Genomic DNA, 25,756 nt, shown 5'->3' with positions numbered 1-25,756 from the left:
CACCACTAGGTTAGCTGCAAGGAGTCACAGGCAGAAAGAAAAGTATCACCTGTAGAAAACTTCAAGGCTTTCCCCGCGTCCAGGTTTCTATAGGTGTGCATTACATGTTCTCCCTGTGTTTTGTCTCAGCTATTCCCCAGCTGAGCAGCAGCGCTTGCATATTGGTTGGTGGTTCAAAAATGACTCGGGCATTGAAAAGCGATCAAGAAAAGTGAGTCATTCCTGTGCGCAGTATTTGTCAGTTCATTTTTCCCTGCTTTGGTCTTCTGGTTTTCTTTGGCTGCTGGTGTCATTTCACCGCTGCACCTCTTTACCAATTCCCTCTTTCTCTTTCTCTGTCCCCTTTTCTCACTCTTGTCTTTTTATTCTTAAAAAAAAAAAAAAAAAAAAAAAAAAAACTCCCATGCTCCTCCCTCATCCGTCTCACTGTACAGTTGGAGCTCAAAAGGTTTATTTTCTTAAGAGGGGAAGAAAGATGGGGCGGCTGCACAATCAAGAGAGAGACGTACAGACAGACAGAAAGGACAGAGGTAAACATGAGAGGAGAGGGTGAGCGAACGAGAGAGGAAGACAAAGACCGGAGAGAGAGAGAGAGAGAGAGAGAGGGAGAGGATGGGAGGAGGGAGATATCCACGGAGCAGCCAGGCGGTGTTTGAAGCAGGAAGCTGGCTAGACAACAGAGGCAGCTTTATTCCACAGACACAATGAGCGAACGCCACAATGGGAGTCCTGCCGAGACCGGGCCTGCACTACACCGAGCCGCACACACAGGATTAAAGCAGGCACACACTTCAAGATCCACCCCATGAAAGGAAAGGGAGGGGATATATCTTACACACACACACACAGACACACACACACTAGCAGAGAAAATAGAGCACAAAAAGCTATCTGGTGCCTTTTTTTTTTTTTAAGAAGAAGAAAAAGGCCGTTTCTGAATAGTGTAATGTTTGCTCACCCTTTCACAATAGTTGTAGGTGTACTGTGTCTGCTAAGCACCTTTTTGCCTTTTGGAGAGATGATCCCAGCATTAGGGTGAATAGAAGAAAAAAAAGAAAAAAAGGAGGGGGGGGGGGGGGGGGTGGGGGACAAACAGGGCACAATCACAGGCCTGCTGCTACTTAAACAAACCTCTGTCCAAATCTACTGTTTTCTTTTTTTTTCCACTCTTTTTTTTTTTCTTGCCAATGTACACCTGGGCCTTGAAGCCGCTCTCTCTCTCTCTCGTTGTATGTGTCTAAAGCTGTCGGGACAAATTTGCATAGAAAAGCCGTTTGCATATCAAACAGCTGGGACGCAGAGCTCACATCATCTTTCATTGATTTACAGGGAGATGCATGTTGCGCTGACACGCTGGAGTGCATGTCCCCTTTACCTCCATCTGCCCTTTCGCGGGGCATATCTTAAACGATCACCTGGGGCTGTGGCAATAGTTTGCATGTGTGTGTGTGTGTGTGTGTGTGTGTGTGTGTGTGTGCATTTCTGCATCTGTGTATGTGTGTGTGTGAGGGCATGTGTTGTGATTGCGCCACGGCATGCATTTGTGTGCCTTTTCTGTGATGCTGCAGCGGCATGCAGTTGCGTTCAGATCCTGCGCATGTGCAATCGAGGATGAATGGATGTGTGTACGTGCGAGTGCTTACCTTCACACACACACATGCATGCACACACACACACACACACCCCTCCAGGGTTAGCCCTCTTCCTGACAGGGTGTAGCGTGGCTGCTAATAAGGGTATTCGTCACGCCAGCGGCTCGCCGTGACAGCGCTCTCCAACCGGCCGCCTCACAATTGTCCCTCAAATATGAACTTATCATTTAATTACACTTGGGGAGGGACTTGATTGCCTTGTCAAGATGCAGGTTAGTTAAGAGGAGAGGGATCTTCGCCGGCGACGACCTCCCCGTCCTGACAAGCGCGCAGCTCATCACGGGATCATCTGAGCCGCACATCGGGCCCCCCTCAATGAGATCTCATTTCGTCGCCTCCTCCCTCTGCTCTCCTTCTCTTCCTCTCTCTTCCCTCGGTTTCTCTTAATCGCGAGCTTTTTAACCGAGTGCCCATTTAAGCAGGGTTTACTCCAAAGACAAGTTTCGGGACGGTGCCCTTAGGAAAGGTGGTAATGCGATGTATTTTCTGTTGCACCCTGCTACAGTTTCCCCCATTTGTTTTCATTTATGTTTTTTTTGGTTGTTTTTTATGAAATGCATTGAGTTTTGCGGTTTCCTGGTGGCTCAAGTATCAGTGTCTGGTGAGAGCCGCCGGGCTGTTTTGCATGTCGAAAAGCCCCCATTCCTTCGCTTGCCTTAAATTAGTCCGGTGTCTGAGGTAATGAAATCACTCACGACATTAGGAAGTAACTTGGCATTCCTTTTTTATTTCCTGTGCAATGCTTAACAGTCCTCCTGGGGGAAACGGGCTCTTGCCAATAAAAGTTCCACCCTGGCACGAGCTGAGCCTTCACAAATGAAGACATATGTCACTAAGAGAGAGAGAGAGAGAGACTGGAGCGAAAGGGCCTGGAGAACTTTTTAATCCAGCACATACCTCTCTGTTAACAAAAAGGACTCATAAATTCTACCTTTCCAATGAGACACAAATGAAATTTGGAGCCTGAAGTTTTGGCCGTTGCTCTCCTGGATGATTGGAATGAATATGGGGTAGTTAAAGTTTAATATCCTATTATGTGTGTCTGTTTAACTTGCCTGGACTGTCAGGGACCCCTCTCTCTCTCTCTCTCTCTCTCGTTCTTTCTCTGGGCTTTTTCAATATTTTCCAGTGCAGGCGGGAGTTAGAACAAGCTCAGTATGCTTTTTCATCTGACACGCTGTACCTCAAGAGTATGATTTGTGTTGTTTAGGACGCTTGTGTCTGTAGCTGCTAGACTATGCGTCACCCGAAAGGTTGTGATAAGTAAACAAGCTATACATTTATGGCTATAGATGATGCATTTCTAGTAGCACAAAAAGGAAAATACCCCACAGTATTACAGGGGGAAAAAAATAGTCACCCACAAATGCATAGGGGTTTGTTACAAGCACATAAAAATAAACATATACACACACAAAAACAGGTTTAAAGGCACATAGGTGTGCATGTGTGTGTGTGTCTGTGTACATTTTCTTTTTCTTTGGGCCAAAGTAAGATGGTTTCTTTTCATTACTAATAAAGTTTGAATCCTACGAGAGAGACACAGATGAGCTGCTTCTGCTGGGATTTGATTCGGTGCCAGGCAGGGTGCATATGTTTCTATAGATGGGTCATGCTAGCATCCCCAGCCAGGTAATGATGCAGGTTTTCTTCTTTTTTTTTTTTTTTTTTTTTTTTTTTAAACCTGGCCCCCCCTTTCTCCTCCCTCTCTTCCCCACCATGACTGTGATAAAACTGTTAATGCGCTGAATGCACCGTACACACATTCCACATCTGCATCGCATTCTGATGTGACAAGCGTGGAGAAATAATTGATTACATTAATAGCTAATTGCTGGCTCATAATTGGATCTGACTCAATTAAAAAACCTCTGGGTGATAGTAATGAAACGGGGTGCTGTGGCTGAGCGGGCGGCGGGCGATCGTGCTTGTCTACGTGCCACAGCGAGAGAGAGAGAGAGAGAGAGAGAGAGAGAGAGAGAGAGAGAGCTCCTGTTACACCTGCAATGCTAAATCATAAGCGCCTCACTAGATAGAGGCTGGCCTGGGAATGCTTTGTGCTGTTTTTGCAATTCCTCAATGCGGATTTATATCTTTTGCTTTGGGAAAGGTTGTAATATTTCACCGGGCATACGGCGGCGGGAGTGCACACGCGAGGATTTGGAGTGGGGGGCGGGTGGGGTGGGGTTACTGAAATACGGTATCAGCATATATTGTAATTTCATTTTGATAAGGCCATGCTTATAGGCCGGTATGGCTCATCTTGAGCAGAGTGAGCGGGTGTTATTTTACATATTCCCCCTGGCGTGGGGAAACTGAGGCACCGTCATTAGCAGCGGCGCTAAAACGGGGATAGGATCTGCGAATTAGGACAGGTGCTCAGCTAGCGCCGCCAACGCCGCGATGCACTGGGATGCGGCGATAAAAAAAACAAACCTGGCTCCAAGTCAGTTTATTTCCTGAAATGCAGATTTGAGGCGCACGCGTGCATGCGAACGCTGATGCTTGTCTCCGTCCGTGTGCTCAGCTGAGTTTGTATGCAAATGGGCCCACATGAATATTCCTGCACAAGTGTGTATCTGGTGTCTTCATCTCCCCGTGCCTGCATGTGTAAGCTTGTGTGTGTTTCTGCGTCCGTCTGTGTTTATCTGTGTCTGTGTGTGTATCTCCCAGTGTGTGCATGAGCGCCTGTGTGTGAGTGTGTGTGTGTGTGTGTGTAAGAGTGTGTGTGTGCGTGTGTTGCATTCCCTACCTCCACCGCCTTGTCAGAATTTCCTTTCAAAGCCGTCTGATCGGGTCGGGCCTCGTCAGCCTGTCACCGAGGCCGGCGTTTCATTAGGGCTGCCGCTCTCCGTCCGTCCGCCCCGCCGAGCACAAGAGCTCAAACACATGCGCAAATTAAATCGACATCCAAACTCACTCCCATATACAAAGCAATTTAAATGATATTCATTAGAGCGATGACAAGTCCTGATGAGCCTTTCAGGACTGCAGAGAGGCAGAGAGAGACTGAGAGACGAGCGGAGTGAGGGGATGGAGGACTCTTTCCTCCCGTCAGCTTTTTGCCGACTCTGTTTCACGGGCACTCAGGCGTGACGCCCGTCAACGCACCTCCACTTAAATAAAAGAAGAGATAAAAAAAAATAAAAAATAAAAAAAAAAAAATACCCAAGATGCAAAGAGCTTCCATGTTCCCCCCAGATACACCTACCTGTCCAGCCCACTTTGCTCCCCCGGAGCCTCTCACTTTGCCTCCGGCTTGAAAACTTACCCCAGTTTGTCTTTCTCCTGGTTTATTTTCGACTGTACATTTTTGATCATTATCATGATTCTATTTATGGCAAGTCAGCGCTGTCAACTGATTGCGATGCATGAAAACGTCACAATCTCTCTCCCCCTCTCCCTCGTTCTTTTTTCTGTCTTTTGCAGACACAAGCCAATTAATTCAGCACTCTCCTCACAGCCCCTAATTAACCCCTTCAGGACTGAAATTATGCCCAACACCAGTGATTGAGGCCAAGCCTGAAATTACCCATCCTGCTCTGCAGTAATGACAAAATTCATGTCTTCAACATGAGGTGTGTGTGTGTGTGTGTGTGTGTGTGTTTGTGCTTGCACACGTGCAGGCATGCGTGTATGTGTGTGTGTGTGTGTCTGATACCTCTTGATTACCACTTTTCCTTTGTTAAGGCTACATGCATGCATTACCTCCCCTCCCTCATTAGCATGTGCATAGAACACACACAAACATGCACACACACACACACACACACACACACTATGACTGCTAGTATGCTATACATTACATGGCATATGTAATATGTTTCTACAGCCATCAGAGGCCTGCAGGCCCCACTGAGGGCCTCTTTGCCTTTTGTTCCTGCAGAGGCCGGCCACGCACACACACTGGCTCTGATGTTGTAATCAATTTGTGCGGCCAGACGTGGTCTGGACGTGTGTGTTAATTAACGTTCTTGTGGGAGGAAATAATTTAACCACGATAATGAGCTTGAAGAGGAGTGGTGAGAGGGGAGTGATCTCTGGGATAGCAGGCAATGAGAATGGGGAGCACCCTAACCCCCTCCCCCCCTCCCTCTGCTCTGACTTCAGACAGTCATGGAGCTCAACATGGAGGGTGAACTTGGGATACGGCTAGAAATTAGAAGTGGCAGAAACACTATTAAGTTTTTTGTTCATGAGTGAACATGAAGGCATGAAGCCTCTTAAAGCACCATCAGTATCCAACATTTAGAGCCTGGATAGATTTTGATAGAACGGCCCTCGCCAGTAGTGGGAAAATGTGCAAATACTGCACTGAAATGAAATTTGAGGGAAAAAAAAAGTTTTGTCTGTAGAAGCTACTTGCATCTTTTTATCAAATCGAGACCTTTTAAAATTCTTCTTGATATTTTTTTCAAAACAGTTTACAAAGCTGTTTTATGGTTTTACTGTGCCATGATCACCGTTGTAGGCTGATCCAATAGATAGGTTCATTTTAATGCATTATTTAGCCACTTTATTGCCATAATGTCTGTGGAAAGATTCACTCTTATGCTGCCTTCAAGTCACGTTGGAAATATCAAAATTAAAGAGTGTGCATGAACGAGTCAATGAAGCGGAAACTCTGAAAGTCTGAATTGAATGCCATAAGCGATGAACATGGCTGGTTGCTATTAACGATGACTCCCAGAGTTAGTTTATAGACCCTGAAAATGCATTTTTAATTGAAGACCACTAATGTTAATAGGCAAACATACTGTAGTCTCTGTCTCTGTGGCTTGCCTAACAGGCTAACATTAGAACAAAAAATATAATGCATGTTTTCTTAATTTGCTTGTAGTTTGTCCATTTCCATGTTTTCTTAAGTTAAACTGCATTGAGCTCTCAGGGCCACCATAATCTTTAAAAAATCTTCCAGGAAGTGTTTTACTTCTATTATTTAGACTACTTATGCCGATAATGTGGGCTTGACACAAAATTCACTGGCCCAAAGAAAACAAGAAGCAATTTTTTTTTTTTTTTTTTTTTTTTTTAAATGGAACACAAAAGCAACTAATCTCAAACTAATCTCAAAAGCAATGTAACTAATTAAATTACTCGATTAATAAGTAATTCATCAGCCTATTTTCAATAAAATAGTGAGCAGTGCGTAATTTAGTGGCCTATGTTCTTCCAGTAACAAGTCTAACACGAGTCCTGACATGATATCTTTGTGCTCACTGATACTGCAGGTGACCCCCATCACATTCTTACTGGTTTCACTCCAATATCTGCAGTGACAGCCCTGCATAATATGAGCTAATGCACACCGTATGCACTCTACATGATCAGTTTTGGTGATTCCGTAATCAATAACAGCTTCATAACAGCCGTAAAGATTCATAATGCATCGAAGTGCATGTCATAGTACACTAAAGCATATGCAGTTTTTCTTTTGTGGCTATAACATAAGAACAGATTAGGTCCTACATTTACCTGATTTACCAATACTTTGATGATGATACTTTTCTTTCTTTCGTTCTGTCTGTTTGTGTTATGTAATTCTGTTGCCATCGGTAGACTTGCAGTGCTGTCATCTAATGATTGAAACCTCAGCTGAGCTAATTGTGCTGAACACGCCACACAAGATCAAACCAGTGTTTTTTATTTATTTATTTATTAGTTTTTAATAGTTTTTCCCCTCATGGCTACACTCTAACAGACCGATCACTCAGGCGATCAATAGCCACTGATAGCTTCCATCGCCATCGTCAAATAATGCGCCATGATAGCATTGAGGACGTGCATCCTGTACGTCGCTTTTAAACGGATGAATCCCCATTTGAATCTGTTTTTTGATCATTTCCAGATATCGCAAAGGATGAATTTAAAAAGACGACGTGTGTTTTCTGTGTGTTACGGGTCCAGTCTGGTGGCTTTGACACCGACAGCCATGATGCAGGGCTCTGCGGTGTCTATTAAAGGAAATCCTATTGAGAGGGGTCACACATCTGACCTCATAATACTGGTTTGCTATCACTGCCATAGGCTGTAGGTGGGGGTCCCCGAGGACAGCAATACACACACACACACACATATGTGACACTAAATGCAGATTTGACCACAGAAGGGATAGTGGGAATTACCGGGAGTGTCACTTGTAATGGCACTAAGCACTTTCCCTTATCACCAGGGCTGGGCTGTCTGACCTTTGACCCCTGTGACATATTCCATTATCAGGAATGTGATGGCTTCACCACATTGCTGACTGGAATTTAAAGGAACAGTTCAGCCAAAATCCAGAAAACGGTTAAAATCCTTTCCTGCCTGCAGTGTAATATATTCATGCAGGTGGTTTCTGTGTGATTTGGTGAGTTTTCCAGTCTGGCACAATCTTCCCTGCCTCCTGGCACCGCAGGGCAACGGGCGACATGTGAGGGACTTTGACCATCACAAATTTACATGTGAACTATTTCCTGCCAAAGGACACACATAATGTGTATCAATCCAGCCCGCAGAGCTTCTCTTCAGAGAAAAAAAATATAATTGGTTGAGCTGAACCTCCACCTGAACCACATTTTTTTTTTGGCTAACATTAGGCTAAAGAACGGTGTAAAAGGCAACAGATAAGAGAGAAATTGCCATTATTTAGAAGCCCATCACTGTACCTACTGACTGATGTGCAAAATGTAAAAATGCAATCCAGCCATGATAACCTATCTAGGTTTGCTAGAATTAATTCATCCCAAGACCATGAATGCCATGGGTATAAATGGATGGGAAAAAAAGTCATAAGACGTTGGATATTTGAACATGAGCCTTCACCATTTTAGGTAACCAGTTAGCTAATGGTGCCCCAAAAAAACTGTGATTCTTTGGCTCCACCCACTGAGGTTCAATGATCATTTCTGACTCCAGAACAGCTCTACCTTTAGTAAACTCTAATCATGCCTTCACATTGGTCATCAATGGCGATGACACTGCAGAGCCAGACATCTAACAGACTGTATGTCACAGGAAAACAGCAGCTACTTATACATCCATTGGGACGATAAAGCCTTTGAGTGTTTTCCTTTGCACACTTCGTACGTAATGAAACCCAGACGGCGGCGTGCTGTAACTCTTATTTATTGAGTTAATCCATAACAAGCAGCTGCCATGTAGGAAGGTGTGCTTCACTCAAACTGGGGCTGCGCCGACAACAACCAGCACAGCTATCATGGACCAATGACAGTCAAGTATACTCAGGCAGGACCAATCATAATAGGGCATCTTACTTATATATGATAGATAGATAGATAGATAGATAGATAGATCTTTATTGTCATTGCACAATCATATACGGTATAATAATGCGACGAAATTAGGGCCCAGTACTTTCGGTGAAGGGCAGAATAGATATATAATAGAGTAGAATATATGCTTCTTATATCTATTCATACACACTGTTCATATTATATATACACTGTTTACATTCATATAGGCTGTTTATATTTCTTTACATATACTGTGTATAGTTTATACATACTGTTTATATTTGAACATATTGTTTATAATTGATATATACTGTTCATACTTCTATTTTATATTTGCATTTCTTTTTTTTTCTTTTTTTTAACCTTGCTTTATTTATTTATTTAGGCTTATACTGGGACCTGAGTTCTTATTTCGTACCACTAACCTGTAAATGTGAGCTGGTATGACAATAAAGTTCCTTGAATCATTGAATCCTGCAGTGTCAATATATTTCATTTGTACTCATTCATTCATTCATTCATTCATTTTCCAAACCGCATATAAGGGCCGCAGGGGGTGCTGGAGCCTATCCCAGCGCTCACTGGGCAGAATAAATGAAGTACTCGTACTAACATATTCTCTGAGAATATTGCAGTCTTTCAAAATAACTCTGAAATTCAAGATATGTTGGAGTGAACAACACCTCAGCGAGTTGTACACTGCAGGCATCATTGACAAACTTGACCCTTATTCTCCTTAATCTACCAGAAATGTTAATGACTATGAAATGGCTGGATAAGTTAACATGCAGCTATAAGATACCATCACAGCTGAGTGTCCTTCCGAAAAGACGATATCCACTATTAGAAGTGACAGATACTTCACTAAATGATGCTATGGCAACATGGCAGCTACTATTATTATTTAGCTTCAAAGGATAATTCCAGTATTTTACAATCTGGGCACCTATTTTTCCACCTTTTTTTTTTTTAATTTTGTTAATTGGTCTAGTATGAAAGTATTCCCAGATAATGTTTCAGCCCGCAGCCACAAAACAGCCTGCGAAGTAATCACTTATTTGGCCCCCACAAGGTGAGAAAAATCTGGCAAAGGTTGAAAGATACAAGAATTATCATATCATTAAATATTTTTGCTTAACAAAATGAATCAGCTGGGTTGAATGATTTTGAGTTTTTTGTTTTCTTAACTTTTGTTTGTTTGTTTGTTTGTTTGTTTGTAACGACAGTCCCCAGCTTCAACAAACTCTTGAAATACATATTTGATAAAGAATCTCCATATTGCAGTTTCAAAGTGCCACTATTGCTTTCGGACTTCTTTCCGTATACGCTGTTTCCATCGGCAGTGTATTTTCCTTTTATCAGCATGCACTGCCTTGTTAGTGACTTTATATGGGAATGCAGTGGCAATGTTCATCTTTACAAGGTGATCAAACACACACACACACACACACACACACACACAGACACATAGTATACGTGAGTCTAAAGGCAGAATCTGGGTTTATCAGATAAGTACTACAGCAAGCTGGGCCAAGAACAACAGTGCTAGCACATTCTCTGTATTGTTCCTATAGGACCAGCAGCTGATAGCATCTGCACAGAGGAGAATAGATTATATTTGGGAATGGATATGGTCTGAACTCGCTTACCTGCACGTCTTTCTCTGGAGAGCTTTATTTCTCATTACACCGGCTCCTCAGATGAAGAACCACAAAAGTCCTAACCGCGTGAACTCTCCGATGAGGCTTTTTCTTTTTAAGATCTCCGCATCTAAAGACCGTACACGGCATTGTTGTGTACGCTCGTAGTTTGAAGTTAAACTCTAAAGCGACGTGTCACAGTTGAACTTTTTGTTATCTGTATAAGTCAGTTAAGATTCATAGTTTTTGCGCTCTCAGGTGATACATTATGTTTTTATTTTTTTCAAGATCTCGGGTGCAGATAAAGTTGCAGTTGAGAATAAATCTGAACCTCCACGGATTTGCTGTTAAAAATGTATCTCAGAGTGGATAAATACATTTTGCCTGCAACTGCAGTGACAAAGTGTGGTCGTAACGTGCAATTCTTCTTGGAAAAGGAGATTTAATTCATGCACACAGGTATTTGATAATATGTTGACACATTAAGCAATTTAAAAAGTGCGTCCCAGTGGCTCACCTGGTGGTGCGTGCCACTCATCATGCAGCCAAAAGCATTATCTTAAAAAATAAATAAATAAATAAAAATGAGAAGAAGAAGAAGAAGAAGAAGAAGGAAAAAACTGTTTAAAAAAGTAAATATGCAAATAAGCAAATAAATAAAATATTCACAGGCATTCCCTCTGTTAGAGAATTATTTGCATTTGTGTTTGTGTGTGTGTGTGTGTGTGTATGTGTGTGTGTGTGTGTTTTCATGCTTGGAGTGATGCTGAGTTGCTGCTGTCTGTACCTGTAGTTTGACACACAGGAAAGAATACTATAAGCACACACACACACACACACACACACACACTCATTTACACCACATACATCGCCTGAAAACAGACACACACAATCATGCAAATTCACACACAAAAGCAAATAAGCAAATGCACACTGCATGTCATCTGAAAAGACACACACACACACATACACAAAAGCGTAGGCACGCACATTCAATGCATGTCCGTCCCCCCACACACATACACACACACTCATGCGGCTCACCATACAAATTCAGCATGCGTCTTCCTGAGTGTATGTGTGTCAGAGTGTGTGACTGTGATTCTATTTGTGTCGGTGAAGTGGCTGAGCTGTGTTTGTAGCGTTTAGAGGAAATTACCCCGGCGAGCGTTGCCTCGGCCAGAGTAGATAGCAGGTCGCCTCTCCAGGCTGCATGGCATATTGATTTCTTGTTGTGAGGAGTGCTGTTCAAGCCCCATTTAAGATTTCCATCCAGCCTGTAGCCCTGAGCACGCCAGCCAGCCGTAAATTAGGGAAATTGCACATTCATCACCGGCGTTATTTTAAGATACTTTGGAAATGTGTGAGGCCAGGAAGATGTACGGCAATGCTATGCAAGTCACAAACATACACAAATATCCGAGTGACTGACTGTCTTTGTTAGGGCTGGGCGGCGTGCTTTAACATTCCTGTCATTCCATAAAGTGAAACATCGACTTTAGCAGCGTATTTCATCCGAATGGGAGTCAGTTTTGGGAATTTGACGTAAACGGCTGCTGACTTTGATCCAGTAATTTAAGAATCTCCCACATTTTCATACAAACACATGTAGATGTAGGTTTTGACTTGAATCCCTGTCGCCATCGTGCGTGTCGCTCCATTTGTCTGAAAATCTCAAGGGAACTTGGTGAGATCAACACTCGGGACGGCTGAAGAAGTCCACAGCAGTGGTCCGTCCAGGGGTGTGCATCATCCACAATACATTTCAGGTCTGCATTATTCCTTATGTGGTGTCAACATGTAGGAGGAGCAAGTGGTATAGAGGTGTGGTTACGTAAAGAACCGTTATCCTTATAATTACAATATTTGTATAGAAATTCGACACAAAATTCTCTATCACCACAATATAACAAGACACTACAATATGACGGCCTTACCACTGCAAGCAAAAATTTGACTAACATGTTGTCTTTTTTTTAAAAAAATGGTTTATTTGTCTTCTTTTTGTGCAAATGCAGATCAAATTTAGTTCATGACATAAAATTTTTCCCTCAACCGGAAGTGTTTACATTCTGGTGGCTTTAGCAAATAAAACAACTTGTTCAAAGTTAGGAAAAGGTGATGATTAAGGTTAGAGAAAGTTAATGGTTAAGGTAAGATCAAGGTCATGGTTAATCCTGTGTAATCTAATAGGAAACAAACAGCAGTTTCAGAAATCGAACACCTTCCAACACCTATGTGGTACAGGCAGGAAATACACTTCCAGTTGGAGTACATGACTTTGAAAGTCGACTGTCATGAAAAAAATGGAGAATTCATGCTAGGGGACATGAAACTGTAGATTAAATTTTGAGACTGTCGCACAAAATACCGTGAGACGGGGCTGGGCAGCGGGACTGCCCTCAGTATGCAGCATGCCCACATGTCACAAGAGGTTTTCAGGTTAAAACCAGCTTCAGATTGCTGGAGATGATGGATTAGATGAGAGTGTTTATATTCCCTAAAGGCATGGAAACGTGATATGCATGGATCAATTCACTTAAGGGAGAGAGACAACAGATTGGATCACATTTGCAGCTCTGACTTTATCACAGGTCACGTCACAAAACCAGATTATCAAACACAAATCTTGTTTAGAACCAAAAATTTAAAAATGTAAAATTTTAACACGTAATAATAATAATAATAATGATCCAATCATGACTAACTGTTATGTTGATAATGTTGCACTGCTTGTAGCCTGCAACTGACTGGAATTAAGACCAGATTATTGAAAATGCTTGAGGTGATGAAGATAGCCCGACATTGATTGCAGTAAATTTGGTCATCATTTCTCCACCTGCATTTTTAAACTAAGCAATGCACAATATGATGCATACAGTACCTATAATATAATATACAGTGGGTTTGTGCAGTAGCCGGCCACACAATTGGCTTGGAGATGACAAATCTTGTGACTATGAATGTTTGGATGATGTTTCTTTTTACACGTCAGGCTCTACTGGTAGATGCCTCCCAGTCAAACGTCCTTATTGTGTATGGTATGGTCCTTACCATAGAGCACATTTAAACCTCAGTCTCTCCGGGCAAACCCATGATTTATTAACTATTGTTTCTATTTTTCATGTGTGTGCAAGAACGTGGATGAAGAGAGCATATATTTTGAAGGGACATTTGTTTTTGTGTGTGTATGTGTGTGTGTGTGTGCATGGGCCTATGCGGTTGTGCAGGTTACATGTGACAAGGTGGGTTACAACATCTTGATTGTGCTGTGCAATCTCAGCCTACGGAAACGCAAATGCCCCTGTGTTTGTTCTGCTTCGTATGGGCACATACAAGAAGGCACAAGTTTGAAATCATAAGGAACCCATGTTTGGATTCTCTGTAAATATTTTATTATTTTTTTTAAAAGAAAAAATCAAATAAACTTCATTATTCTACCTTCCAGCTGCTTCTGATGTGAGACTTTGATGTGTGACTTACCAGTCTCCTGGCACAGTTCCCATAGACTTCTTAAGGAATCGAGCCCGAGAAGCCATTAAAACAGAATTTACATATGCCATTCCTGTGATCTGAGGCATCAGCACTTGTACACATGAATAACTGTCTCCCACCGCAAGACATTAGCGCATCAAGGCTCTAATCTGTGTTACGTTACCGAGACAAGTCGCTCAAGTGAATTGGGGACGGTGAATCGGAGTGACCTTGCGGACTTATTGAGCATGGTTTTGAGATTTTTTACGTCCAGTTGTGAGTTCACGTCCGTTGCAGTAAAAATGCTTTGCTGCATTCACGTCGTGCTCAAGGAAGCGGTTTCAAAGCTGTTGCTGCAACTCCAAGCGCTCAGTGTGTTTCGTCTAAGGCTGGGAGTATCAAGTCAGCTGTTGTGGTGTCATCATCAACAGCAGAGGATATCGCTCACTTTTCATGACTAAAGTTGATTGTATTCTAAATACAAATGCAGATCACTTTAAATTTTACGACTTTCAATCGCCAGCCAATGCCAGTACATAACATTTCCTCGTATTTTGACTGTAACTGCCACCAGGAAGGTGACATGAATGTTTTTTTTTAGTTAGTTTGTTTGTTTTTTTCCCAGTTGGCAGCTCATATATGTGCTAACTTCAGTATGAAATGAAGGCAACATAAATATATTGGCAAAATTGTGCCGTGTCAAGAATCAAGAGAGAAGAGTTTGGTGCTGAAACGATTCGTCCACCAGTAGATCAACAACAACAACAACAAAAATGTATCAGAGTTTGATTAATTAATCCTTACCAAGCACATAAATCACATATTTGTTGACTCCAGCCACAATAAGATTTGCTTTTGAAGACATCACGTTGGGCTCGGCTAACTTTTGTCTTTATTTTCAACACTTAACTAGACTGAATGATTCATTGATGAATTGGGAAATTAACTGTCAGATTAAGCGACAATAAATTTTGCATTACTCTCGATTTCTATGATGCCATTGTAAAGCACTTTGCGACCTAGGTGTGAAGAACGCTGTACAAATACATTTTATTATCACTGTATATAAAAAATAATCGGAATAATAGCTGTAGCCCTCTAAGACTCAGAGATTATTGGTGCAAACATTCATTTCGTCATCAGATTCCTTCGAGATGAGGATCGAAAAAGAACGACAATTTAAAATTTATGTCTGAAAATTATTCAGGAACAGGCAAAGAAACTGCAGGGGAGCAAGTGAGCGAGCGAGCGGACTGGTCAAATCAGATAACCGTGAAGTATTGAGGAACCGCCGGCGCCCAACACACCGAGGTGTGTTTGTGTGTGTGTGTGTGAGAGAGAAACACAACAGGAAAAGAAAGACAGAGGAAAACAACACCAAGTGAAATGGAGAGACTATGCTGTCCCGGTTTGCCTTTGTATATGGAGCGCGCCTGCTTGTACCCCGGCCTTTATTTGTGTTATGCAGTGTGATTCCATTGTGCCGAGTGGATCCACTCTGCTTGTATTCCCTCCCTCCCAACACCCCCCCCATTAGATAAAGCTATCTGGATCTGCAGCGCACCTTCCTCCAGCGAATAAAGGGGCTGGCGTTGTGAGCAGCTTACCGTCGTGGAGACTCTCACTATGTTCCTGAGGGATTCTGACGGTTGCATTGTATCGGCCACAATGAGGTTGTGGTGTGCTGGCACATAGCAGCATCTCCAAATAACACTATTAAGATGTTACTGTTCAACGGTATAGCTGGCTTAGTGCGGCGCTGTCCTTACCCAAAATGCAATTCCATATTATGCATCTCGCACGGTGCACGCTTCACAATGACAACGCGGCAATACTGTTGAATTGTTGCGCTATTTTTTACACTGTCAATAGGGCACATACCTGTAATAATGCCTGTAATCTGGAATATAATTGAGGCTTAACCCACCTAGACTCAGTTTATCCGCCTTTTTAGCGGTAAAAATTGAGTTTATTCCGCTTTTCAGGCTGGTGGACGTTATATGAGGATAGTGTCTTTGAAAGAAAAAAAGAATGCGGTTGTTTATTTATTGGTTGTTTGCCTCATGATGATCAGGTCAGAATTTATTCACCTTTTCATTTAACACTACTTCACTGGCTGTAACTCATGGGTTTTGGCGGACAGATTTATACGACATTGAGGTGCGCGGTATGTGCCTGCAAGTGTGTATATGTGCATGCTTTTGTGTGTGTGTGTGTGTGTGTTTGTGTGTGCGTCCCAGTGGCGGTGCCCATTGTCTCCTGCATGCTAGTTTTGAACCTTAATAAGCCCTTGCCTCTGCTCGCCGGCTGGATGTGAAGGCAGGGAGAGAGAAAATGGCTTTCTTACACTTCAATTTCACGCATATTTTCTTTGCGGCTAATGAGAGCCTTAAATATGGTGCCAGACTTCAGGTTGCACTGTTGAAGGCTGACATTTTCACACACAGCGGCACCTTGTCACCGCAGATGAAGTCCTTCTACCTGGCTGCTGAGAGGTGTGTGAGCTTTAGTGTGTGTTAAGAGGAAAAGGAGGAAAGAAAAAAAAAAAAAAAAAAAACGCGATATTGGTCTGTAAAACCTAGTGTTGGTACAGGCTTATATTGTGTGCATGTGTGTGCACTTGTGTACTTTTGTGTAAATGTACACGCACACACACACACACACACACACATGCACGTGCTCTTCAGAGGCAGTATATTCAGTGACAGTACTGACGAGAAACACAAGGTGAAAAAGTGATGCATTTTAGGAACAATCAGCACGAATTCGCTTTGCTATCTTCACTGTGTCTGCGTGTATGTATGCAAAATGTGTGTGTGTGTGTGTGTGTGTGTGTGTGTTTTCTTGGATATGTTTGTGTTTGTTTGCACTTTCCCACACGTCGATATACTTGCTGTAGTGCATCTCTCGGTCCAGGTAACACTAAAATGTTCATTCCCCGTCGTTTTCCTGTGCATATTATTGATTTGATTCTTATATAGTTTTTTATTTAATCTCCTCTTCCTGTTAGCCCTAACTCCTCATTCCCCTCTCCTTTATCTATACAATAATGCCTCACAGCACATATCATCAAATTGATACTGATACAATTCCTATTTAATCCCGGCTCCAGACAGGCAAAAAATAAGAATAAACAAACACTTGAAAGGACCGCTCGTCTTGTCAGCATTGTTGTCATCTCCCATGAAGCCTACACAAATATGTCTGCCAAGTTTCTTACCTTGCCGAGAGTAGTCACAAAATGGACGTCGGAGGTAATTATAGAGCAGGGGATATGGGAGGGTGGGGGGCCAGAAAAAGCTGTATGCCGTTATCTTACCTACACATCCAGTGTGGAGAAAGGAGACAGGGTGGGGAAGGGCTCTGCTGCTCTCTGGTTGTTGGTGCTGGATGGATGAGGTAGGCTGCTCAGCTAGGTATTCAGTGCTGTGATGATATACACTGGTTATAATTTGGCTGGAGGGTTTGTAACTGTGCAGAGGGAACATGCACCAGTGTTCAGGTTTGCACATAAAAACAGAGAAAAACGGTCTTAACGCACGAAGAGCCAAGCCGTGCTACATCGATGTCTGTTTCGAATTTTACGATTGACCTACCCCCCGCCGATTTTGTCCATCTGTGATTTTTCAGACCCATTTGCGTCGCAAGATTTTCCAAATTTCGCAAGGAAACAGCAGTCGTAATTGATGGCTGGTTGGCCCTCTCTCCTTGCCAAACCCACTGGCTCAGTCTCATACATGGTGCTGCATGCCTTAAGCTTAAGCCACCAGGACAAGAGAAAAGGCTACTGCATGGGGGTGTCTGTTTGTATGTCTGAATATGTGTGTGTGAGACTGTGTGTGTGTGTGTGCGAGCGTGCGTGTGTTTGTGTGTGTTTGTCTCCCACATGGCCCTGCTGCTGCCATTCACTGTAAACTAGTCTGCAGCTCGTCACAGACAGACGCTGACACACTCCCAGTCTAATGCGCTCATTAGGGACTGCACAGCACACACATAATTGATAGCCATGACACACAAGATGCACACACACACATACACACACACGTTATTGCAAAAAACGGGTTCCTTTTTTTAATGCTGCAGTAGAAAACAAGGTTATATGAAGTCATATAATGGGTGTTCATTGTCAAGAACAACAACAACAGAAAAGTAAATAACGAAACAAAAAGACTCACGGCACAGAATGCATAACAGTATCTGTGCTGTTTACATGCCGATATTTTACACATAAGGATTTTTTTTTTTTTATTTCTCTACACTGGCAGCTGTCAGTTACTTCAGCAAATTAACTGCCAAAAATGTAGCAGAACTTGTCACTCAAGAGGTTAGCGTAACCATGGTTACCTTTCATATCCCGAAAAGATAAAGCTGCAGTGTGGAATCATGGGAGAGTAATTAGACAGAAAAAAAAAAAAAGAAATAAAAAAAAAAAGGACCAATCGAAAAGGCATTCAACGATATGAAACAACCAAGAGTGCTTATAAATAACAGATTACATGTGAAATTTCTTGATAAAGTAACATCTTTTGTACAACCTTTATAATCTTTTTAGTGTTCATACAGCGGCACATGTAGAGTAGTGTCTGGTAAAAAGAATCTTTAACCCTTTGAGCACGAGTTGGGAATAAAAAGATTCACCTGTTGTCGTCTTTTTGCCTCCTCCCACGTTCATATTATTTGATTAAATAACACATTTATAAAACTATTGTGCAAAACAATTTTATTCATGTCTTCATATATTGTGCACCAGCAGATAGTCATAATCCTCTTAAATTAAAAATATAGAAACAATGCATAATTTAGACAGGAATTAGTTAATATGTTTTTTTATATACATTTTTACACAGACCTGAATTAATAAAGGTCCCTGATCAAACAAAGTAAGAGACGTCAGATTCAGTTGTTTTTTTGCATCACATACTGTAGCTACGATGCTTGTGTCAAGACTCGGGAGCATTTTCCAGACAAAGATTAAGCACAAGACTAAAACCTTCCTTTGAATGGAGAAGCGCCTTTTTCAAAATGCTTTCATGTCTGGGATTAGACTCAACGTATGTCTGGGAAACATGGACATCGCAGACACAATGCACTCATTGTCCATTTAATTCTCACAATAGCTTCAGTAAATTCCAATCTCAAATCTTGTGTCAATAGTGTTTTGGATCTTAGGTGTAGAAGTGCTTTGACGTACTCAGAGGGTTAAATTTTAAAATGCTGACACCAGCACAAAAATGTTTTACGGAATCAAAACAAAGCAAACAAACGAAAAAAAGATTAGTGACAGAGCGAGCGAGAGAAGGAACAAAGTGAGAGGGAAAAAAAATTATAAATCATGGAAAGTGCACCAGATTTAGTTATACAATGTTTAACTAAACTGTTTCATTTATGCATGCAGCTTATCACACCCCAGTGATGCCAAAATATAAAGGAACTTAATCCCATTTACACAAGTTTCAAAATACACACCACTTCATTTTAAAATCTCTTTTTTAAACCTTCATATACTGTATCTCATCAATGACAACATCCCCATCTGCACATTTTGAGAAAGTCACTCTATTCCTGTCAAAGGAGAGCACTAAACACAAGAAAACTGAGTGTCTTGGGCCAGAGTGAGTCTACCTCAGACAGAAACATAAAAAAAAACACAACAGCAACAACAACAAATAAAAATTAAAACCATGTGCCAAAACTCAAAGCAGTAGTTGTATGGCATCTTTGTGCAGTTCTGTCATTTTCATGGTCCTTTCTCTTCTTTAAAAGAAATGTCTGTGAAAGGCTAAAGAGAGAGACAGAGCAAGAAATAGTGAGTGATATTAAGAAAGAGTGCAGCATTGTCCCCAGCCAGTGCTACTGTTTCTCCAGCTCACACACATACATGAGGTGGTCCTCGGGAGACTTCCCATGAGTCTTGCTCAGGTGAAGCTTGACCGCATGCTTGCTTGCAAAAGTCCGGCTGCAGAGCTTGCACTGGTACATGGCACCACTGCCGTCCTCCTCTGAGGAGGGTGATGGGGAGTCGGCCGGGGGTAGAGGGGTAGTTAAGGAGGATGGCAGGGAGGTGGGTAGGGAGGGTAAAGAGGAGGGTAGAGGATGGCTGGAGGGGTGAAGGTTAGAGAGCAGTTTTTCAGACAGTCCTTTGGTGTGGCGTTGCTGATGGTGTTGCTGCGATATCTGGCTGAGCAGCTGCTCCCCAGAGAGCTTGGCCAGGTCTCGCAGTCGGAAGCCCAGGTGGGACTCCAAGTGACTGACGTAAGTGGACGGTGAGCGAATCTGAGAGGCGCAGTCGCTGCAGAAGAACACCGGGTGACCTGAGTCCAGGTTTTTCAAGAACTTGGTGCCGCCGGTTCTCCTCAGCTGGTATTTGACATTGGCCAACCAGTGTGATATTGTGGTCATCGAGAGGCCTGTGAAACGGGAGATGTGCATCCTCTCCTGCGGGCTCAGGTCTGACATCATGTACTTGCCATCATTTGTTTGTCTGAGACTGGAAGCAAACTGGGCTTGGAGGATAAGGAGGTGTTGAGGGTTCCAGTTTGATTGGCGACCTTTACGTTTCTGGGCTGGTGAAACATCTTCTGTTTCCTCCTGTGTGGCACCTTCAATATCAGAGCGCTCGGACATACTAGTAGGTGTGGAGGACTTGGAGACAGTCTGGCTCTCTGTAAGGTTCCTCAACATGTCTGAGATGTCTGACAGGGCATTCTCCCTCAAAGGTGAGTTGGACATGAAGGAAGCTACTGCAGCTGAGGTTTTGGCCATGGTGACTGTGGAGGAAGGGGAAATTGAGGATGGGGTGGAGGTGGAGGAGGAGAGAGCTGTTGAACCCAAAGAGCCACTACTGCTGTTTTTGTCCACACTTTTGCCCTTGGTCAGGTCTATGGGCTGGTCATTACTGTTCAGATGTTGCTGGTAGAAGTAACGGTCTAAGTGGTCATTGGTGGGCTTTTTGGTCTGTGCTGGTGGGGTAGAGGCAGCCACTGCTGCTTTTTCTGCCAAGCTGTTGCTCATCTTGAACAACATGCTCATAGGGTCAAGGGAGGGCAGGGCGGGCTTAGCAGCCTTCCCCAGGTGGACGTTCATCACTGACTGCAGTGCACTAAGAGGGTTAACGAATGGCTGCTCTGGAGGAGGGTGGTCTGTGATGATGGCTGTGCTGCCACACAGAGAAGCAGACAGCGGGGAAGTCACAGCGGTGGACTCCACTCCATTTTCCACAGGCTCTTTTATAGTCACATCACCATTTGAATCTCTGTGATTGGTTCCACTTCCATCTCCTCCACCTACTTTTTCCCCTCCACCCGTATTCTCTGGGGTTTTGGAGCCTCCTCCTCTCCTTTCTTTGGGGGAGTCTCCTTGGGCTGAGTCCCCTGCCTCGCTGTTGCAGGGAGAGGGTGTGGTACGCCTCAGAGGAGACGCCCTTACAACTCCACTGGGCTCTCTCATCTTCTCTTCTACCTTGGCCACTTTCTCTGTCACCTTCTTGACTAGCTCCTCCATAGCATGGAAGTTGTTCTTGGGCAGAGGGGAGGTCTGTCGGCTGGGAGGGGAGATAAGCGGCTGATTCTTGCCAGTGGGAGAGAGGATCTCCCCTCCAGGGAACATGTATTTGAGGGGGGAGCTTTTCCCAGAGTTTCCCAGAGAGAGCTTCATTATGTTGGGGAGCTGGTAGGCAGCATGAATGCTGGGATATCCACCCCAGCTGGGAGCCCCATTCTGGGCCTTGTTGATTGCTGAGGTCACTGTGTTCTCCAAGGATTTAAGGATGTCAAATCCCCCTTTAGGATTCTCATCCAGATCCTCCTCAGTCAAATAGGTGTATTTTGAAGAAATATCAAACTTTTCCTCATCTTCCTCACCCCCTGCTTTCTTGTCTTTGTTGATGTTGTTACTGTTGTTTGTGATAGACTCCTTCGTACATTCCTCCTCCTTCTCCTCCTTTTTTATCTCCACAGCCATGGTAGCTGGGGAAATGCTGGTAGGTGGAGGCACAGGGGCAGGTGGAGGGGAGAATGCCGTTGCAGCCAGGGGAACAGACTGGACCTTCTCTTCAGCAGACGAGATGGAGGTTGGGGCGGGGGCGGATGACTCCATTATGGGTTTACCTTTCTTAATGGCTGAGTTGGTGACTTTAATAAAGTGTCCGGTCACCATCATGTGAGCAGTTAGCTCTTGTAGTGTATCATGGGAGCTGCCACACTCCATGCATTTGAGGATCTGTGACTTTCTGGATTCAAACTGCCAGGCGTAGCTGGCACCGTTCTGGTGTCCGTAGCGGTTGTTAGGTGTGATGTAAGGGTTGGAGGCTTTCTGGAGTATGTCATTAGAGTCGGAGAGGGAGGTGGGTTTAGGTGTAGTGCCCCCGTTAGAGTCAGGTGAGCTAGGGATGTCTAGCTCAATGGGGGCTCTCTTTCGGGCAGAGGAGATAATCTTAGCTGCCACTGGTGTAACGGGCTCTTTCAGAGGCACTTTCTGGTAGTGTTTCGTCTTGATCATGTGGACACTAAGGTCCTGGAGGGACTCAAAGGAATGGCCACAGTACATGCACTTAAGAACTTTCTGTGCATCCTCCTTCCCCTCCATCTCTAACAAGGAACGCTTTCTGGGTTTTGACCAGCGCTTAGTGCCCTCACCATCTGCCTCATGGTTATCATCACGGTAGTGGCCTGTCTCATTCATGTGTACTGTGAGCTCCACAAGAGTATCATATGCTGCACTACAGTCCTTGCATCGGAACTTGCTGGCACCAGTGAATATGGAGCCGTAGAGTTTGGTGCTCTGCCGGTAAAGCTGGACCGTGCTAAAGAGGTTGGGTTCTGTAGATGCTGCGGTCACGGCCACCGTGGGGTGGTGGACGAGCCCTAACCGGTTGTGGTGATTCTGTGAGGCCTGCTGAAGGGTTTTGGCCACGGCTGTCTGGTGCCAATCGTAGCCTCCACTTCCACAGCTACTGCTACTGCTGCTGCTACTGCTGCTGCTGTGGCTGCGAGGGGGCTTTTCTGCAGGGGGCTGGCTCAGGTTCAGATTCAGTGTGGACCAGTAGGAGTTAGTAAGAAAGGAGGTGTAAATAGCCTTCATCTTCTCCAGGCTGTCAACCACTGGCACTGTAGTGGCTGAGATGGTGTCCTCTCCACTGGTTTGGGCTGTGGAGGTGGCGGCGGCCATCATGATGGCAGAAGAGGCCAGAGAGAGGGGATTCATTGGGTCTTTGGACAGGAGAACATCATCTTCATTTTTCATTGAGGAGCTGTCAAAGTCGGACATCCGGTCGCTGGATTCACTCAGGTGTGACTCACTGTCCAGTTCCTGTCCCGAGAAGTCTGCAGCAGTTGGGGAGTCATGGAAACCAGTGGATCCTGGCCGGTCCTTAAGAAGAAAGTCCTTGTCCCGGCACAGAAACTTGGCAGTGGGTTCCTCTCCTTCCTGGGCTGAGTCATCTCCATCCAGGTCCTCATCCAACAGAGCTGCTTCCTTCTCATCCTCTGGGACGTACGCTGCACAGAGGGAACAAGAGACACAGAGAGAGAGAGAGAGAGAGAGAGAGAGAGAGAGATTTGTTAGAACCAGTCTGACAGCATATCTAATGATGGAGATCCTCTATTCTGCATTCCCGTGCTTCCTCACAAAGCAGGCAACCGATAGAAACACAAGACATTGACATTCACCCTTCCTCCAGAGGTAACAAAGCAATCACGCACAGACATTTACAGAGTATCTCATATCATAAACTGTTGCAGTCATTCCATTTTAACTTCCCCTTTTGCATTTACATTGTTTTCAAATTGGAATCAAGTTGCCCCTCTCTCTCTTCCTCTCTCCACCCTCAGGTCTTTGTTCTGTACTGCAGAAAATCAGAGACAGCTAGAGAGAGATGGAGGATGGAAAGAGAAAAATGGAGGGAGGGAGAGGGGAAAAATGTCTCTTCAAACAGAACTTGCCACCTTATTCTTCTCAAGGGGCAACAGCTTGAAATTAAAACTAAATTTGAAATTAATGAAGCACATTCTGGCGGTGGCATTCGTTTCTGAAGTAATAAATTACTTGTATCAACCTCGGAGACAGCGGTTCCTGTCTGTCAATTAATATGTCTTACGCTTCTTCTGCAGACTCTAATGCATTCCCTAACAGACACACTCGCCATTTAAATTAAGCATGCATTTTCACTCATTACACTGCTCAGCCCTCGCCTCCTCGTAAATAAAAATGAATGTATGTACGTTTCCCGGCGACAAATCTCTCCCCGCAAAACCCATTTGCTTCAATTACCAAAGATTAGAAAAAGTTTAGAGTTATTATTTACAGTTTAGCTTCAGGGAGTGGGCTGGAGGCTTTCAATTTATATTCAGATCTCTCTAGTTTAAGAATAATACGATGGAAATCATACGGAGGGGAGATGTATCAAGACAAATCGCAGTCTTGCCTCTTTGTACATCTGTGAATGTTTTCTTTTGTTAATAAGTCTATCAAAGAAAAAAAAGAACAACGAGACAAGAAATGCTGCATGCTTGCAGTTTTTGATTAAAGCTGGGTTTTCTGATAAACAACAGAGGCACACACAGGCAAAGATAAAAACACACACACACACACAAACACATACACGCACGCAGGCACGCACGTACACATCTTTTCCTTTTAGCAACTAAACTGGCAGAGGAGATGAGAGAGTGCATGGACGTCTGTGGCCTTGTGCCTAGCATTCCTTTCTGTAAGAGGCCATCACTCATCAAACCTGGTATGTAAACACATAGTGAGCACGTCAGCGGGACGGGTGTGGCACAGCAGCACCCATTCAATCACACTTCAGCAGTGTCAAAGATAAACACAGCGCTGATTAAATAATGTAGTAAATGAAAACAAAAATACTTAGCATGACGAGGGTGAATTTAATAACTGGCACATTACGGATGGCTATACCGTGCAATAATACCCTTTTCTAAACAGTTTTCTAATAACAACAAGGTCTCCATATGAACCCTTGTAGGGGGGTAAAAATATCAGGGTGACAAAAACAGGGTGAAGAGTTTGAAAACTGAACTCCAAATCACATCCACAGCTTGGTGAAAATCTTGGAGTGTGAGTACAGTAAGTACCTACACAACCTGCCAGACATATCATACAACACACTTCAGCTGCTGCAGACTCCTATCTCTCACTGAACACTGCAACTTATGTGTGGAGGTGTGTGTGTATGTGTGAGTGTGTGTGTGTGTGTGTGTGTGTTTGTGCACACTAGCACTGCATCAGCAGCGACACAGAGAGGAGTCTCTGTCATTGTCAGGCCGCTGGTTGCCATCGGCGATGATACGACACCGCCGTGGGATAAACAGATGCACAGAGACACAGATATCCCAGAGCCCATCACACATCTCACACACACACATACAGAAACAGGCGCACGCACACACACACACACACACACACACACACACACACACACACGCGCACACACACACCAGTTGTACTGTACCGCTGCAGTCGAACAACTCTTTGCCTTCAGGCAATCTCTAGAGCTTCTCTGCCGAACATGCAGTCTGCTTCAGCGTTCAATCTAACAAGCTAAAGGGATCCATTTCAAACATTTCAGACATGTTATCTCACATTAACTGATGATGCACGCAATTTAAAATCACATGTCACATGATCCTTATGCAGACTGCGTGTTCCTATTGTTTGTCATGTATTTTACTGAACTACAACTTTCCTAAAAGCTCTCCTCTGATGAATCATTTCAGCTTGGTATATTTTAACATTTTAT

At 43.6% G+C, this 25,756-nt stretch overlaps 1 protein-coding gene across 1 annotated transcript in view; it reads right to left on the bottom strand.

Moving 5' to 3' along the window:
• Positions 1-18,072: 18,072 nt before the first annotated feature.
• Positions 18,073-25,756, bottom strand: part of tshz3b (teashirt zinc finger homeobox 3b) — a 49,336-nt gene continuing 41,652 nt past the window's right edge. Inside the window, exon 3 of the mRNA XM_030048589.1 lies at positions 18,073-23,495. Within this exon, the coding sequence (XP_029904449.1) occupies positions 19,852-23,495 (3,644 nt within the window). The 3' untranslated portion in view covers positions 18,073-19,851. The remainder of the gene's footprint in view (positions 23,496-25,756) is intronic.

This window comes from Myripristis murdjan, chromosome 3 (assembly GCF_902150065.1).
Source record: "Myripristis murdjan chromosome 3, fMyrMur1.1, whole genome shotgun sequence".
Lineage (NCBI taxonomy): Eukaryota > Metazoa > Chordata > Actinopteri > Holocentriformes > Holocentridae > Myripristis > Myripristis murdjan.
The sequence above is the reverse complement of the archived record's forward strand: the minus strand, read 5'-3'. Positions and strand labels throughout refer to the sequence as shown.